The sequence below is a fragment of the Tubulanus polymorphus genome, chromosome 2, assembly GCF_964204645.1.
Source record: "Tubulanus polymorphus chromosome 2, tnTubPoly1.2, whole genome shotgun sequence".
Taxonomy (NCBI): Eukaryota; Metazoa; Nemertea; class Palaeonemertea; order Tubulaniformes; family Tubulanidae; genus Tubulanus; species Tubulanus polymorphus.
The window spans coordinates 9,054,488-9,072,834 of record NC_134026.1 but is presented as its reverse complement, the minus strand read 5'-3'; the positions used below and the strand labels follow the sequence as shown (position 1 = coordinate 9,072,834).

The window sequence follows — 18,347 nt, the reverse complement described above, 5'->3', positions numbered from 1 at the left end:
ATATTAAGTTTCCCGCCATTGAGGCTACTACCCCTTTGTGAGAGAATAAATCGGTCCGCGTCTAAATCCGTCGAAGCCACGTGGCTTTGGCAGCTGTCAGAACTCACCACCACGCCGCCGGCTTGTCAGCGAGATAGCGTACCACGAGGAAGGGCGAAAACATCAGAATTTACCGTCAAACAGCCTATTCAAGCGATGGACCCGACAACTATCGGCATCCCCGTAATATCTAGATATATCACCGTAGCTGACGCGAAAAAAGATGGTAAGTTAAACGCTTAATTTCGATGTTATCGACTCGAGTTGTTTGACAGTTCGGGTTTTTGATCGCTATACACATACAACAAAACGGCATGGCGGCGCCTCGTGTTGTGAGCGGGAGAGGTTACGACCTCGTGTTTCGTAATTTATAAAGAATCTGATGGTTAATTCGTTTAACACACTGTAAATATGTTTATAAATGGGGCGTTTGATGTCGAAATATTTACGATCATGATAAAATAGTATATAGCACAGGGGCTCGTTACGATAGCTGGGGGTCCAAAATCAAAGATTTGACCCAGTATCCTAGGTACCACCTATAAAAAAGGCCTTTTTTTACAGGTGGTACCTAGGATACTGGGTCAAATCTTTGATTTTGGACCCCCAGCTATCGTGACGAGCCCCTGTGGTATATAGATTTGATGTAAACCTAAGTCAAGATTAAAGGGCAGTTGGTTGTTTGGCTATGGGCTTGGATTTTATTTCCGGGTTGTTGATAATCTCGCGAGAATGGCGCTAAATATGAACTGCGAATAAATTCAAAATATCACGGAAATACCTTGTGTTTATATTGTTTATTTATCTGCTATAAAGTTCTGATAAACAATTGGTCGTTAAGGATCATTATCAGACGGTTGTCACGCTTTACTATATAAAATCACAAGGGATGAAACGCAGTTCAAGTCGTGCCAGCCAGAAAGTTTGGACAGTCACGTGACTTAACGCTTCTTATTTGACTGAACGCGAACCTGAAGCATATAAGATGGAAACTATGATACGAAAAATGTTTGAGAATAACTTACATTCAAATGCATTTTTTGACTATGAATTATATATTTCATCATAATTTATTCTTTATAAGTTATTTATTTCATATGAATCATAATCTGACAATTGATATCGGTCTGTGAATATGTTAACTTTTCGTGTTGAAGTTTTAAATGCGATGACGTCATCAGAATGTCACGTGACTGTCCAAACTTTCTGGCTGAAAATTTAAGTACAGCGGAGGCCTGGCGTTTCATCCCTTGTGATTTTATATAGTAAAGCGTGACAACCGTCTGATAATGATTCTTAACAACCAATTGTTTATCGAAACTTTATAGCGGATAAATAAACAATATAAACACAAGGTATTTCCGTGATATTTTGAATTTATTCGCAGTTCATATTTAGCGCCATTCTCGCGAGATTATCAACAACCCGGAAATAAAATCCAAGCCCATCGCCAAACCCCTGTGATAAGAGAGGGGTAGCTCCTAGCCTATTCATATTGACAACAGTGGTAACCATTACGAAAGAAATATAAGATAATCGACAGTTGCATAACAGGCATGTTGGAAGCAATGTTTTATTACTGCGACCAAATGCCGATTTTGGACAGATTCTTAATATTGCCACGACGAATTGACTTAATCTCTAAACGTGGTTTTCGAGAAAAAAAAAGTCATTCAGTAAATTATTGCCACAGCTTTGGCCGCTGCAGTTGCTGCTCTTCTAATGCCACTGCATAATTAACTAGAAAATCGTGATCTTATTTTCAGGTATGCGTAACGATGATAAACTCTGGTACACTACGTATGATGAACACGACGACGCTTCGCGAAGCAGCGACGACAGCAAGAAACAACAGAAAAAGCCGCGCGGTAATCTACCGAAAGAAGCCGTGAAAGTTCTCAAAGCATGGCTGTACGACCACCGGTACAACGCGTACCCGAGCGACCAGGAGAAAATCGACCTGGCGAGAATGGCGAACTTGACCGTGTTGCAAGTTTGTAACTGGTTCATCAACGCGCGGCGTCGAATTCTACCCGAAATGATCAAACGCGAAGGCCAAGATCCGCTGCAGTTCACGATCACTCGCAAGCACAAACACTCGGGCATGACGCGCAATTCGGGTCCGAAAAAGTTCAAAAGCTCGTGGACGCCGCAGCCGATCGGCTACGGCAGCGACCAAGACGACGATTACCCGAACTTTCTGACGCAATATTCGAATCGTTACAACGGCAGTGACTACAGCTCGGACACCGACTCAAACAGTAGCGACTATCAGACGACGGGTTCGCGATTGTCGGACGACGACATGTCTCAGTTCGCCGACGCAATCGGGTCGAGCGACGGCGACCACACGCCGCCCGTGTCGTCGTCGCAGAGCGATAACGATAAAGACGATTTGTTTCGCTGTTTCAACATTTTAGTCGACGTCGCGATCGGTCAGTTGGAGAAGTTGGAGTCGGAGAAGAATTTACGCCGCGAGAACGTCGACCTGATGGTCTAACGAGACGTGACGTTTTTTTATATGATAAGCTGTTTTAACACGTGCGCTGCCTCTGTGCGGATTTATTATGCAGATAAAGCCTTGTTAAGTCTGATCTTTCTAGAACAGGATCTTTATCCGACTTACGTGAAAATGCCCAAGACGTTCGACATGACATACGGGAAAGAATCAACTTGAGCAGGCTTCTACTGTTTTTGTTCGATTGAATTAACATTTTGAGTTATGTATTGTAAATATTTCTTCTTTTTTTTGTCGTGAAGATAGTTTGTAAACATTATTTTTACGGGTTTGTCGAGTTCATGAGTTGAAATGATTCAGATGGAATTTCTATTGATTAATTTCTTGACGTATCATCTACTCTTGCGTTAAACGTTCGAAATTGTTTTCAAAAATGTTCAGAATTTTTCTCTGAAGAAGTCATACGAATTTTGCATTTTGGAGTTCAACTATTTTTTTTTTGTATCGGAATATGAGGATAAGAGTATTTCGTGTAGCATTTCTCATTTGTCAAAATTTTGTGTACATCATTCTGATTGATGTAGTTGTCAATTGATTAAGAGGTCAACGCTCTTGGCATCAACGTATGGTGTATGTTTTCTAGTCACTTGTTTTCCATAGAGGTATAAAACAATGGATATTTGTAGAGTGTGCGTTTTATAATTTGCCTCTATTATTATGTAAGGTCAGTTGGCGCCCATCGTACGCGCACATAACTATATGCAAATATCTATGCAAATGATACGAAATCCTGTGTGAATTTTTGGTGTCGGTTCGCTTGATGATTATGATTAGTGAGTGGTCTGGGATCCTATTGATAACTGTCCGAAGTGTTTTCATTATTATTTAGTTGATTTGACTTTTCCCCTGTTTTATTGCTATGGCAGGATGACTGATAGCTTTCATTGTTGACAAACAGTTATGACCTACTGGCTTGTTTGAATAGGCAGATAGATAGCCCCTTGTACTTTAGTAGTCTCTGTGCTCACCCCCATCATTTGTCTCCCTGAGCTAGCTAGCCGGCTTGGTCCGATTAGAAGAAAGAACATTGGTAGATTAATATATCTATCTTCATTTCGAACTGAATACACAATCCTCGCCTATCTTGAGAGTTGTACTGTGTGTATTTATAGCCAGTTTAAAGATCAGACGCTTCTTCATCCAATTGTAGTACGATTATATCTCCTGCCTTGTGAAGCTTGGTGTTATTATGTTGTTAATTTTTGCATTTCTGTGTGTCATTCATGCATTGAATGGCTGGCTGGGCATCAGCTTGGATAGTCAATTGTTCGTCAGAGGCTCCATCTCTGTGAATCGAGGAATGAATGTATGAATGAATGGTTGGGTCACAACTTATTGTGCTTTTATTACTAAACGCCGTTTGTATTACTATGCTGTTCATGAGATCAATGCATTGAACCATCTAAAAGTTACTCTTAATAAATTGGTGCTATTTTTTGTAGACGAAAAGTTCTAATTAATGAGCATGTCTTCCATACTAAGAATAAAAGAATCTATTTTGTATATCGAAAAGTCGGGAAGAATTCATTTAAAAATAAGTTCAGGTTTTCTCAGTCTTAACACTGACGTTGTCTTATATATCCTGCCAAAATATTCGTAATAATAGTTTGTGATGATTTTGATATTGAAGCATGATAATTGCGCGTGGTTAGAAAAGTGCGTCTCGGCTCTTTGTTGATTGAGGTGAAATTAAAATCATCAATATGCAAAGTATTTTAGATGTAATGAACTTGTAAAATATTGAAATTTGACCTGTATGTATTTCTAGATTGGTCCTGCTTTATAAAATGAATTATTGTGGAAATGTTTCTGATGCATTTATCAATTGTTTTGAAAAAATTTTGTACAAAGAAAAATATAACTAACGTATATACGAGAGGAATGTGTTTCTCGCGTCATTTATCCAAGGTTTTGTGGTTGGCTGGTTGGTAGTGGGTGAATTAACTGTTGCCATGCATACTCCCTCTATATGGGTCAACCTCTTCAGGGCAGGCCTTTTATCTGATCATCACTCTAAACAGGTCCCATTGATATGGTTATAATTCATGGGTGTGTCAGCCATTTGATTGATATTTTAATTTGCCCATCATCAACATCATCTGGCATGATGATGGTTCATTAGAAAAAAGTTGTGAGGAAAGATGTGCTTGCGATTTGTTTGAATTGTGTAAGTTAAGTTGGACTGAGTGAGACGAGGACCTGGGCAGCAAAATTTTAAATTTGACTTGACAGTCAGGCTGAGCCCGATGAGAGGACTTTGTATAGCCTAAGCCAAGGGTTCAGCCAACTTTTCTCGCAGTCATCGTTGTCTTGAAATATGGATATTCAATCATCCCTTAAAAATACAGGATTTTATCGTTCGAACACACCGCTTGCGACTTAAACGAAGGAGCACCGTTTAGCCTTTGTTGTTAGAAATCCATTTTTCTACTTTCCCTAAATTCGCGCGAGCCTCGATCCATATGAGGTCAGAGGTCTAAAATGGCGTCGTCAATTTTTTGCAGACCGGCTGTGATTTCACAAATAAATTCCAAATTAGGTACGTCGAATGGTCAAATCATTGAGTAGTAGGAGCAAATATGTAAAATTCAGTGAACATTTTTCAGTCCTATGCTAATTTTGACGATGAAAATTGTCTCAGTCGGAGTCAGTGGGACGTTGAATATGCCACCCGATATGTTCTCTTGTTTTGACCGGCTGACATCACACCGCTTCAATTCAATTCAAGTTTATTCATCATAAAACAAGTAGATTCGTCAGTAACCTGACATTGACAGTGTGGTGATAGATGCCTTCTAGCTTAATGTTTGAGTCTTTTTGCATTCCTATTAGCCATATTGACTAATCTTGTACAACCAAGTTTTTTTTTGTACAACTGACTCAGTAGTGACTGTCGGTGATATTTCATTCAACAACTCAACTGACTGACTGGCGTTTTGACAATTTGTGACAGGCATCAACCAAAAGAGCCTTCAAGCCTAACTAGTTAACTCTTTTTGTGTTGGAATTGTTCATTTTATCTGTAACTGGAATACGTAGCTAAATGTGGCAGGCCTGGTCCTGTATGCAACAGAAGAAAGAAAAGTGAACGTAAGGTGCTGGTCTCTGTAGCGCAGATGGCAGCTAGGATTCCCTTTGGAGTCGTTTGGCTGACTGCGTTGTTGTATTGGTGATTCCTATTGACTGTGGTCCTGATGAAGAGTGAATATCGGAATTGGTCAGTCTTACACTTCCCTTTCGTTGAGATTGACTGCTTCACAGTCTGTTACCAGCTTCGCCTTGATAGCTCTGATTCTCTTTGCCTTGATTGAAAAGGGGATTAGCAAATTTCAGAACTGAAGATGTTGAACTTGTAAATTCCACTTCATGATTAGTGTTGAGCCGCGCCACGAATTAAACTGCTTCACAAGCACAAGAAGCAATAAACCCTGTGCCACCAACTATCCTGTGAGATGGTGCTCGGAATAGTAGGACAACTTTATCAAAATTAAGGTTATTGAGCCTTTATAGGCCTATAGAAAAAAATTATGATTATATTAGCAAATCATGTCTCTAATCAAACTCGGATTGATATTCAGGATTCATAGGATTTGAGAAATTACGGATAGGCATTGATTCTGAGAAGAAATTCAGCGTCATTTTTCAAAATCATCTGGTGGATCCTTGCTTGACACAGTGAACTGCAGAGTCCCTCACAGAGTATCATATTTGTCGATCTTGTTCAACAACCACTACTAATGCCACAAAAGGGTTGAAGAATGAAGAGTTTAAGAGTTATGAATTATAATTGAATAATGTCGATTAAGGAATCTGTTGATTAAGCTTTTTTTTAGTTGGATTACTGATCCGCTGCCAAATTTTTCCAATTCTACATGTATAAAGAAAATTTTATTTTTATTTTTTCCTGCCGCCCGCTTATTTCAAGCATAGATATGGAAATGAAATCAAACATTCATTATTCTCTTCCTCTGCCACATCATCACACATAAAAATAGCATCACTTGCAAAAACGGTGGTGTCAGTTTGAGTGTAGGCAGTAAATAGACAAAAATTTGGTTATAATTATTATCCCAAACAACCTCCAAAATAGGGCAAGTTTAATTTTTCTTCTAAATCCTGCTCCCTGATCGCTTAATCAGAAATGAATTAAAAATTTATTTTTATTTTTTTCAATTATCATTTCAAGTCAATCAAATCCATAATCCAACGTGGCCTTATGATACATGTTCTTGCCCTGTTCATCAGAATGAACGTGGCCTATGGTTGGCATGAATGGTTGGCAGTTTGATATTATATCGGATGATAGAATCCTCATGTTATGTATAAAGTGGCACAGATCCAGCTGGTGCTACTTATGACATTTTAAATCTGTTATTTTAAGCAGGTGTATGCGTCGGGGAGCGCTGATTTTGCTATCGTACATAATAACATGAGTGATTTTTCGAGTGAATCGAAACTACTGCTTTCACCGTTCTATTGGCTGTTGCTTAATGAACATTTTCATTCCTCAAACTATTCTATGTTCAGGACCCAGTTTCACAAAAAAGTTAACCTCAAATTTTTGGTGTAATCACCATTGGTTACTTCATGTTTTCAAAGAGGGCAACAATTCAAACTTAACCGATTTAGGCTTAAACTTTTTCACGAAACTGGGCCCTGGGCTTAAATCGCAAAGTGATCCTCAATCCTAAGACTGGTCTTAAGGTTAGTTATCGAACTAAGATGGTCTTGAATCTAAGCCATGACTGCTCACAACTGGCCCTGAAGGCACCGTGACTGATAGTCAGTGACTCGCACTGTGACTGATAGGCAGTGACTAGCATAGTGACTGATAGTCAGTGACTAGCACAGTGACTGATAGTCAGTGACTAGCACAGTGACTGATAGTCAGTGACTAGCACAGTGACTGATAGTCAGTGACTAGACTGTGCGTTAAGTTTCACACACGAAGAATACTTACCGGGTATCGATTGAAAATGCATTTTAATTCGAGTCAAACTTAATTGACAGTTACTGTGGAACTGGGTCCATGGCCCCATTTGAATCAGCAATTTTTTGCCATTCTCGGCCTTTCTCCAGTCTATGTGCAGTCTATGATGCATCAAAAGAATTAAGAACCATCGAACTGGCTTGTTGATGAATCTCGTTAATGAACTGTGATGATAGCTATATATTGAATAGGCCTAATATTAGAAAAGTGCACGTTTTGAAGAATGAATATCAGATTTTCTGGTTACCTGAAGTTCATCCTAGAGGTTTCACCATAACTTAAGACACTATTGACTATCCTTACACATGTCAGATGTATGATGCTTGATATGCTATTATTTTTGCTAGGTCATTTGAGATGTTTGGGAACTTCAACTAACTATCTGGCTGCCGCAAAACCGAAAAATGGTAAGCTTTATTTTCACAATTCGTTGAAAATTCTGCTTTTTTTAATTCTTGGTTTAAGGACTTTGTATTTCAAACTGTCATTTTCACAGAGCCTAAAACAGGGAAAAAAAGCTTGGCCAAGCCGGGAGTTAAGAATATTGTATTGGTGGATGGCGTGCGAACTCCATTTTTACAGTCGGGCACGACTTACGCCAATTTAATGCCCCATGACCTGGCGAGAGGAGCGCTACAGTAAGTAAAATATTTCGGTGGAGATTTGTTTATCCTGCATCTTTGTGGCTTGAATGTTTGATTATTGATTAACCGGTAATGATACCTACGAACTATTTCATATTTGCAGGTCGCTTTTAAAAAGAACCGGTATTTCAAAAGGTATGTTGATGATTTTGACTGAAGCGTTTGCTTATTGGTTGTGTGTTTTTTTTTTTTTTTTTGAGGAAAAATGATGTCTGATATCAAAACTATTGAATGTTGTTTGACTCTTCCCAATAGATGCGGTTGATTATATAATAATGGGCACCGTTATCCAAGAAGTTAAAACCAGCAACGTAGCGAGAGAGGTACATTGAAATCAACTATTGTTATTTGAATCGAAAAATGATGAATCATCTCGTAATTGCATTAGACTCCGGCCAAGTAGGATCCAATTAGCTCGGATAACCGTTCAACTCATATTGTTTTTTGATATATTTTTGCAACAGTATATGAAATACTTGGATAGCATTCTCAAGTCGTACACTTTATACGATCCCAAAAGATCCAAAAATACTTGAGCGAAGTCTACTGTAGTTAGATAGAATTGAATACAATTAAAATATGGGCATGCATTTCGAAGTCAAAGTCAATGTGAAATTGCAACTTATGGGCCTCTTCCTATATGAACTTAATTGAATGCATTAAATATGTCTCAGTTGATACGGGATACAGTCAACCTTGTGAAATGGCAACTGGAAACCTTCCTATATGATCTTAACTAACTTCATGTCTCATTTGATATGTCATTGGCCTACAGTTAACTACGCCTAACTCAGACATGGTCAACTCCGACTTTTCACTATGTTGGACTGAAACAAAACCATTTTCTGAAATTTCCTGATGTATTATCCGATCCTTAACTCAGATTTTCGATTATGTCTGACTGAAAGCCATTCCTGGTTTGTCCTTCACTGTACTTTCTATTTGTATTTATATTTAGGCTGCATTAGGAGCTGGTTTCTCTGACAAGATTCCCGCACATACAGTAACCATGGCGTGCATTTCATCAAATCAAGCAATAACCTCTGGTATGTATAGATAGATCACTTGTAGAATGAATTCTGGTATTTACGCAATAGATCAATGTCATTCCTTGTCCTTGAATTAAGAAGTATAATTTTTGGACTTGAATTCAGAAATGCGAAAATGTTATTTGAAGTTACTCTATGGAATGTTGATATTAGATTTTGTGGCGTTTTCTCATTTAGCTCCTTGTGAAAAATTATTAAATTACCGAATTTTGTTGTACGGGTGAAGATGATGATGTTTTTTTTATACCCGATAGTCACCATTTAAGTTGACATCCCTGTAGTTTGATGGTATCAGTTCATTTTTGCACTGATACCAAAAATGATGAAAAACTTGGGTAAATTTTGAATCCAAGTAACTGTGAGAACTGTGATTGACTTTAAAGCCTTGCTCAACACCCGTAAGCACAATCGTAAGAATATGTGACCTGAGCGTACAGTCGACCCCCGATATACCACCCACATCGGACGGTGCAGAACAAATTTTGGCAGTATAGAGAGTATGGCGGTACATTGGGGGTGTTTATGTATTTGCATAGATGTATGTTGAGAAAACCTGGCGGTAGGCGGGGGCGGTGGTATATGGGAGTGCGGTATATCGGGGGTTGACTGTACTTGGGACCGATCTTTAAGTCGTAGCTTATGAACAACAATGTACATATCACTTGACTAGCATTTGGTTTAAAATGATTGTTGGTCTCAGGTGACCTGAGCGTAGCTGAGTTCCGACTAACGAGTCTCAGCCGAATCGGCTATTCGACGTCACGATACGATTAGTGATCTTTAGACTGAATCGCAGACAATCGGATCAGATCTTAAGTGCGACCTGAGTTAGGCTGAAGATTTTTAAGTTGATGTTCATCTGTTTGTGTTGTCGTTTGTTTTTAAGGTATGGGATACATCACGTCGGGAATGTGCGACACAGTCATCGCCGGCGGTATCGAATTCATGTCCGACGTGCCGATTCGACACAGTCGTAAAATGAGAAAACACATGCTCGCGATCAACAAAGCGAAGACACTGCCCGCTCGCCTCAGCCTGCTCTCGAAAATGTTGACACCGTCAGCGCTCACGCCCGAGTTGCCGGCTGTGGCTGAGTTTTCTACGTCGGAAACGATGGGTCATTCCGCTGACCGATTAGCCGCAGCCTTCAACGTAACAAGACAGGAGCAGGTTAGTTGTTAGAAACTGTGATCGAGGGGTTAAGTTCGCGTAGATAAGTTGTAAAGTTTTTTAAAGCACTTGGTGTATGCATTTATCCAGGAAAAAAAGGTTTTAAAAATGACTTCAATGTCTCGAGCATAAGACATTGGGCAAAGGAGAGATGAAGTTATAACGTATTTACATTTATTCTGAAAGCTGAAATTCCTTACGAGAGCAAGCCAACTACAACTACGCCATTATTCATACACAAAAACTCGTTTATATGGAGTATGCCGGCAACCCACCAAATTATGCAACAGCGGGAAACCAAATCATTCTCCAATGAGATACCAGCAAGTGTGGCACCAGCAAGTGGGTTACCACGCTTCAATTTCCTTCTATATTTCAATTGAATTCAGATCTAATTTTCTCATTAGTTAATCAATTTTTGGTGTAATCTATACCATACTCTGACTGAGAAAACGGATCTTATCTATCTGATGACTTGTTTGGTGGAGGTGGACCAAAACTCTAGGAGACCGGTACCCAATGATAGCACTTCAGTCCTAGAAGTCATCGACAGGTACAGGCATCCTAACCCAGTTGCCAGCTTGTAAGGCACCAGGCCTGGACGGTATCCAAAAGTACTGGTGGAAAAAACTCCCGGCTTGTCGGGATACTCTGAAACAAGTAGTAGAAGGTGTCCTGAAAGGCCATCTCGCAGTAGACGACGTATTCTGCAGGGAGCAAATGGTGATATTCCACAAAAAGGGGGACGAAGCCAACCCTGCAAACTACCATCCTATTGCCTGCCTAAACACAAATGTTACCACTGGGGAAATGGGAAGTGGATCACGGATGATTCAATTGCGACAGGTATTCTACCGGAAGAGCAGAAAGGGGACCCTTGAGATTGGACCAGTCCAACACAGAACAAGCGAAGCTTCTCTGCATGACCCTTTCGTTGGTGTGGATTGATATCAAAAAGGCTTACGATAAGTTCCCACGTGACCTGATCGCACACAGAGTAGAAGCAATCAGCGCACCTCAATGGTTTAAGGAATCTCTTAGCGAGATCATGAGCCACTGGAACATAGTGTTTGAGCAAACGGACAAGGACAGATTCGAGTGCAGCGAACGGCTTCACCTGAAGCGGGGTCTCCTCCAAGGCGACACCATAAGTCCTATTCTCTTCTGCATTGCCATTGCGCCAATCTCAACAGCGTTAGATGAGCAAACAGTTGGGTACAAGACGAAGGACGGAGCCAGGCTGACACACTTTGCGTAAATGGATGACATCAAGTTGATCCAGTCCAACGAACCCACGCTGTGATGGCTTGGAGTATGGAGCTAGGTTACGAGAAATGTGGAGCGGCACACATGGATCGTAAGGGAGGAGTGAAGACTATGGTGGCAGATGTGCCACCGCCAGTGTACGGAGAAGGGAGCGCGTACATCTGGGAGGACCCCAGTTGCTCGAAACCTGCATGGGTGATCTGAAGGTGAAAGTCAATGATCACCTATGCACCAAGGCGAGGGAATATGGGGATCAACGCTCAGATTGAGCAGTGACCACGCCCAACGCTGTGTGTATGGGTGCCTTACAGTGCTCCTGTACGGTGGGGTAGTGTTATCGAACAGTTGCTGAGGAAATCGATAATTTGCTGAGGAAGGTGATGAGACAGAACGGGGCGCTGTCGAAACACCAATCGACCGATAGACGTACTTCAATGCGAGGACCCATTTGTCAGGAAACTGGCAGACGTGTTCTGCAACCTACCTAGCTTGATCCAAGAAGGACGATGACAATGATTGCACCCAGAGTACAAAGTCGAAGTGTGTCCCGTCGTTATCGGAGCGTTAGGTAAAACGATCATGCTCAAGGTTAACCAAGGATGGACAGGAGTTTCTGTTCATGGGACCGCCAAAAGGCGATCCGCTTGATGCAGAGCGTGTGATGAGCTTTCACCGAAAATCAATTTACTCATTGGAAAGGTTAATTTGAATTTAACTGAAATTGTAAGTCTGTATCGTGGATACCTCACTTGCCACAGTAGTGGTCTATGGTATCCCATTGAAAATGAAATAATTCTTTCTAATCTCCAGTATTAGGCTTCATTGAAAATGAAGTTGATTTTGAGTTTTTGAAAATCGTTGTCATTAACAAAAATTTTTGTTTTACTAGCCCGGTCCTATAGTCAGGGCCAAAAGTGTTCTTAAATCTTAAGACTGGTCTTAAGTCTAAGCCCTGACTATGGAACCGGGCACAGGTGTAGACTCTGGTAAGGGATACATGTTCATATCAAGGCAGAGTCTCAATAACATCAGTGGTGAATGAAACAGCTATGTTAGATATTGTAGTATAGATTATTAATTCAGTGTGATCATTCAGTGTGATCCATTAACTGTTAGAGTAGAAAAAAACAACTACCGTAATCAACTCAAAACAAAACAATTGGTGTTTTGATAATATCAAATTACGTACATATTGTTCATTGACATTTTATAACAGGATGAGTTTGCTATGAGGTCGCACAGGTTGGCGCAAGAAGCTTCGGACAAGGGTTTACTGAAGGATCTTATGCCATACAAAGTTCCAGGTAATTTAAGATAAGAAGACATCTTGTTTTAAGTAACATGAAATTTAGAATCGACTTGACAATGGAACGAATGTTGTGATAATTTGGTTCAATTGGTGGTTTTCATTTAAGTAGCAGCTTGTATCGACACAAACAAATTTATTCATTTATTTAAGCAAAGTGCCTACCATAACTTGCTTACGATGTCCATTTATTTAATCAACGTGCTAATGCAAGTATCCAACGTAGCCAAATCCTCCTCACGATGAGTAGAGAAGATACACACTATCCGTGTAAGATGGATGATGAGAGAAATACTGATCACCAGTACGCCTGATGATGGCTTATAGTGTTAAGCCGAAACGTTGCCCAAAATATATACTCTTCTATTCAAGAATTTTTCATCTTTGTCTGAATCATTTTGGGATTTCTCTCATCCTCACAATGATGTGATGGCGATTGGCAAGATGGTGTCTGTGACAAATTGATAGGAATTGCTTGCCATCATTAAAGATGCTTTTAGTGCTCTGAAAAGATGTATATGGTGAAAATATCTGGGTCAACTTTCACAAAGATGATAATTTGATTCTAATTGTTGAGTTCATCAAAAGTGAGAAGTCGTCATTAGCTGATACCACCATAATCATTTTTAGCCCACTTGGGACTTTAGTCCCAGCGGGCTATTGCGTTCACTTTTCGTCCGTCCGTCCGTCCGTAGACGGAATCAAGTTATTCTGGGAAGTTTTGAAGACGCTTCAAGGTAATGTCTTGATATTTGGGTTACACATGTATCTACCCTAGACACATCTTCAGCCCAAAAACTGGCCCTGTCAGATTCAAGATGGCCGACTGGCAGCCATTGTTGTTCGCCAAAATCAGCACTTTACACATTTTTGAAATTTTTGAGGGAAATTTTGAAGACGCTTTGATCAATTACCTTGATCTTTCGGATATATGTGAATTCCCCCAGGGCCCATCAGAATAACAAAAATTGGGTCGATCGGACTCAAGATGGCCGTCCTATGACCTTTTTAGTGCCCAAAAATGTTAATTTTGGCCCAAATTCTGAGTCCTGTAGCTTCCTACTGGTTTATCATTTCTCATTGCAATTTGTGATGGGTATTCTTTGGAAAGGGATGTTTTATACCTGAGACAGGTATTTTTCATCAGCCAATTATGACGCAATTGGCGGCCATCTTTGTGTCAGCAGTACTCGTTCGTAAGTGGGAAAAAGTTTTTCCACATTATATTGATACCTAAGCGTATTTTGTTACCACAATCATTTAGAAAGTTGTAGCTCATAACATGTTCTATGATTGTGGTGAGTTTAAAGGTCATTGGTTTTTGTATATGGCCACCAGGGGGCGTTGAATAATGCAATATCTTAGTATTTCTATATTATATTCGTATCAATGAATATTTTGTAACCACAATCAATTGCAAAGCTGTAGCTCATGACATCATCTATGATTGTGGCAAGTTTTAAGGCCATTAGTTATTCTATATGGTCACCAGGGGGCGTTGAATAGTAGAATAACTTAGTATTTCCTTATTTATATTGGTACCTAGGCATATTTTGTTACCATGATCAATTACAAAGTTATAGTTCGTGACATGTTCTATGATTGTGGTGAGTTTCAAGGTCATTGGGTTTTGCATATGGTCACCAGGGGGCGTTGAATAGTAGAATAACTTAGTATTTCCATATTAAAGTGGTAACGAGGCATATTTTGTTATCACAATCAATTACAAAATCGTAGCTGCTGACAAGTTCTATGATTGTGGTGAGTTGTAAGGTCATTCGATTCTGTATATGGTCACCAGGGGGCGTTGAATATTGAAATTGTAAGATTGTTGAGCATTTGGAACCACTTCCCAAGTGGGCATGGTGTCCCTGGACCCCTAGTTTTTCCTAAAACTGGCCCCTATATTCATAGCAATTTATTGGGATTTTCTGATATCCTGAAGTGGTGATGTGGTTCCACTTTATATCCATCCTAATGTTAAATGTCGAGATACAACCCCAACCTTAGAAGACTGTAATGACGATGATATTCTCATATTTTCCTATCCGGACAATTGCCCCCCTCCCCCCGAATTAAATCCTTAAATCCTGTTAATTATCACCCGTGAATCGGCAAATACCATTTGTATTTCTAGGCAGAAGCGATGTCGTCACTCGTGATAACGGTATCAGGGTGTCCAGTAAGGAACAAATGGCCAAATTGAAAGCTGCCTTCATAAAACCACATGGAACAGTTACAGCTGCTAATTCATCATTCCTGGTAAGTTACTTATTGTAATGATGGCTGTTACCATATGAAAATCCCAGAATTTAATAGATTAGAATTCCCAATCTAGGTTTAGTTTATTTTGTGGGTTTTTGGTTGTTAAATCTTTTTCAGTAGTGCTTTCAATGGAAGATTAAATTTAAATGTGTACTTATTTTTGGATAAAGAATAATAACCTTAGTGGAAGGAAAACTTAAGTTGATTTCAATATCGTCCTAATAGCAGGGAGTTACCCAGGAATACCCAGATAGGGCTTTGCAATTGGCAACTAAATGATTTTGTTATGATTGCTGAACTACTGGCATTTATTAGCATAATAAAATGCTCACAACTTAAAACTTTTTATTGTGGCTTTTTTCGTAAGAACTACTTCGTATATACTTTCAGACTGACGGTGCATCAGCATGTCTTATTATGTCTGAAGAGAAGGCTCTCAGTATGGGATATAAACCGTTGGCTTATCTAAGAGATTATCTGTACGTGTCGCAGGACCCAAAGGATCAATTATTACTCGGGTATGTACGCCGAGTTAAGCCAAATAGATTTAAAACCTCATTGCATGACGATAGCCAAGATATCAACTAAACCAAAAATCTTGTGAAACCGGGACCTGTAGTGTTCATACCAGGTAGTTGAAATAAGAATGAATTTGAATTTTCAGACCGGCATATGCCACACCGAAAATTCTCGACCGAGCAGGTCTGACGTTAGCCGATGTTGCGGTATTTGAATATCACGAAGCTTTCGCAGTAAGTAAATGTACTGGGGGAAAAATTAATTTCTCTCAGTTCATAAGAAATTTAGTTAAGGCAGACTCATTAATAATTCTGGGATTCAAGGATCAAAACGGATGTTTCATTTGTCGTCTCGATTTGAACCTGATTTTGACACTATCATTATCAACTCAATTCATTGTCAATTGAGTTAGCCCCAGGGTTAAAGATAATACCAGTCAGTCTATAAAACTGGTCCCTGGCGTAAAGGGCTTTTGCAGAACCACACCAATGTGCAAAGCCAGCCAGCTCATCTACCATAAAATTATTGATTAGATAAAAGGCACAATTTCCTCGTGCTGATTGGCTAATATGCGCCTGATCATTTAGGACAGGGAGAATGCATTACAACGTTAATCACCTTTTACCACTTGTAGTACTTAACCAGTATTTTTATTTACAGGGACAAATATTGGCTAATATGAAAGCTCTCGACTCCGATTGGTTCAGTCAGAATTGTATGGGCAGAAGTGGCAAGGTAAGATATCAAATAGAAATTGAGCCATTAATGATTATCCTAAAGATAAAAAATATTCCCCAAATTCAGTAATGAACCTGTAAATAGCGTTTTTGTATTCACACGTAAATTGGTGACATGGTTTTCGTTCTGCTGTCTTAATTTTTTCTGGCGTATTTGAATTTCAGTTCGGCGCACCACCGACGGAGAAGTTGAATACTCGCGGCGGATCGTTGTCAATCGGTCATCCGTTCGGAGCGACCGGCGTGCGCTTGGTAACCACAGCTGCCCACAGACTCATCGATGAAGATGGACAATTTGGCCTTGTAGCAGCCTGTGCAGCAGGTGGTCAGGTAATTACTGAAATTTCCGAACAGATACTTCTAGACTCTATAAGACTCTTATAGAATATATTGTTTTTGAGTGATTTTGAGGATCGCTTAAATTCAAATTTAAGTGTCGTTACTTTGTTCTACAGCAGAACCTGCTTAATTTGTATCATTTTGGACCGATGAAATTATTCTGGTTTACGAGAAATGTGGAATGATCAAACTTCATATTTTACATACATTTATGTACTGGCGCACCAGTGATAATATCCGGATTAGATTAAGATTCGGGTTAAACTGATCCAAATTAAGAGGATTTGACAGTTGGTGGATTTGATAAAAATGTATTGTATTCAGAATTATTTTAGTCATAGAACAAACACTATTTGGTTCTGATTTCTTAATTTAAATACTGGTAGTTTAATATAAAATGTTGGCAATGACAAGTAATTTTCCCAGTTATATACTTCTCTTCAGTACAATAGATAATTTCCTACTATTGAATCATCAATTCTCATTTAGTACACTAATCATAATCTCACCCTTGGAAGAATTTCGTGTCCCAAAAAATTTTACGCCCGCACAGTTAAGGTGTAGTAGTCTATTAGTGAAATTGTAGCTGACCACTCAAGTCGATCTTGTTTTATTTGCAGGGACACGCCATGCTAGTGGAAAGATATCCATCATCGTAAATTTTCCAAACAAAACTCAAAAGAACATTCAAAAAGACAGTCATTCATTATTACTTTGATTGAACAATTTTCGTGAAACATGTAGATTTTATATAGATACGATATGAAGAATGAGTCGGAATACTACTCTTACACTACTGAGTGTACAATACATTCATGTAAAACCCCTGTTACATTGCAATTTGTAATTTATTTGTAAAAAATATCTGTCATGTTTAAATCAATGTATTGAAATTTCACTATTATTTTTGCCTTCTTGTTTTCTATGTCGTGAGGATAAAATTTGTTAGTACAGATAGGATTTGCAATCGAATACAAACCGATCAATAAAAGCTGTCTCGGGGCCCAATTGATTACTATAGTTCAAGTTGATCCTACAGTAAACCTTAGATACAGTTAAATTAGACATTTGATTAATTTGCACGTAACGCATTTTCCCTACAGTAAACCTTCGATACAGTTAAATTAGACATTTGATTAATTTGCACTTAACACATTTTCCGATATCCCATTTTCCAGTCCTTAACTCAAACTTCACCTTACTCAGGCCAATTTTGCTAGTCCCAGTTTGTCGAGTTAGGTACCGGTATATTGAACTGGCCAATGTTATCACCGCATGTCAAATTGGTGGACCTTCAGTTTTCATACTTCCACAATCTTGGAACTAGTCTGAACTACACCGACAGTGCTCAATTGGGTGGATTTTTTCAGATTAACACGCCATTTTGGACTTTTTTCGGTTGTGCTTGTCCAGAATATTCTTCAGACTGAAGAATTGGTAAAAACTTCCAAATTTGGTAATCAACAGTGAAATTAGATAATTACTTTTCCAGAAGAGCAATATCG

At 39.3% G+C, this 18,347-nt stretch overlaps 2 protein-coding genes across 2 annotated transcripts; both read left to right on the top strand.

Moving 5' to 3' along the window:
- The first annotated feature begins 108 nt into the window (after positions 1-108).
- LOC141898792 (uncharacterized) lies at positions 109-4,403 on the top strand. The gene is made up of 2 exons (XM_074784891.1): positions 109-265; positions 1,806-4,403. The coding sequence occupies exons 1-2, from the start codon at positions 196-198 to the stop codon at positions 2,537-2,539; spliced, it is 804 nt and encodes a 267-aa protein (XP_074640992.1). The 5' UTR covers positions 109-195; the 3' UTR covers positions 2,540-4,403.
- A 603-nt stretch (positions 4,404-5,006) lies between these two features.
- LOC141899312 (trifunctional enzyme subunit beta, mitochondrial-like) lies at positions 5,007-17,746 on the top strand. Its single transcript, XM_074785542.1, has 14 exons — positions 5,007-5,096; positions 7,895-7,954; positions 8,044-8,185; positions 8,295-8,326; positions 8,447-8,514; positions 9,150-9,237; positions 10,127-10,410; positions 12,893-12,980; positions 15,120-15,244; positions 15,638-15,765; positions 15,912-15,999; positions 16,427-16,501; positions 16,669-16,833; positions 17,463-17,746. Exons 1-14 carry the CDS (start codon positions 5,039-5,041, stop codon positions 17,499-17,501), a joined length of 1,440 nt encoding a protein of 479 aa, XP_074641643.1. The 5' UTR covers positions 5,007-5,038; the 3' UTR covers positions 17,502-17,746.
- The last annotated feature ends 601 nt before the right edge of the window (positions 17,747-18,347 follow it).

What these genes read in the sequence shown, in the direction of transcription:
- LOC141899312 (XM_074785542.1), top strand. Translation starts at nt 5,039, where the DNA reads ATGGCGTCGTCAATTTTTTGCAGACCGGCTGTGATTTCACAAATAAAT. An exon ending in AAGAACCGGTATTTCAAAAG is followed by an intron (nt 8,327 to 8,446) that starts GTATGTTGATGA and finishes TCTTCCCAATAG; the next exon opens with ATGCGGTTGATTATATAATA. An exon ending in AATATCACGAAGCTTTCGCA is followed by an intron (nt 16,000 to 16,426) that starts GTAAGTAAATGT and finishes TTTTATTTACAG; the next exon opens with GGACAAATATTGGCTAATAT.
- LOC141898792 (XM_074784891.1), top strand. Translation starts at nt 196, where the DNA reads ATGGACCCGACAACTATCGGCATCCCCGTAATATCTAGATATATCACC. An exon ending in AGCTGACGCGAAAAAAGATG is followed by an intron (nt 266 to 1,805) that starts GTAAGTTAAACG and finishes TCTTATTTTCAG; the next exon opens with GTATGCGTAACGATGATAAA.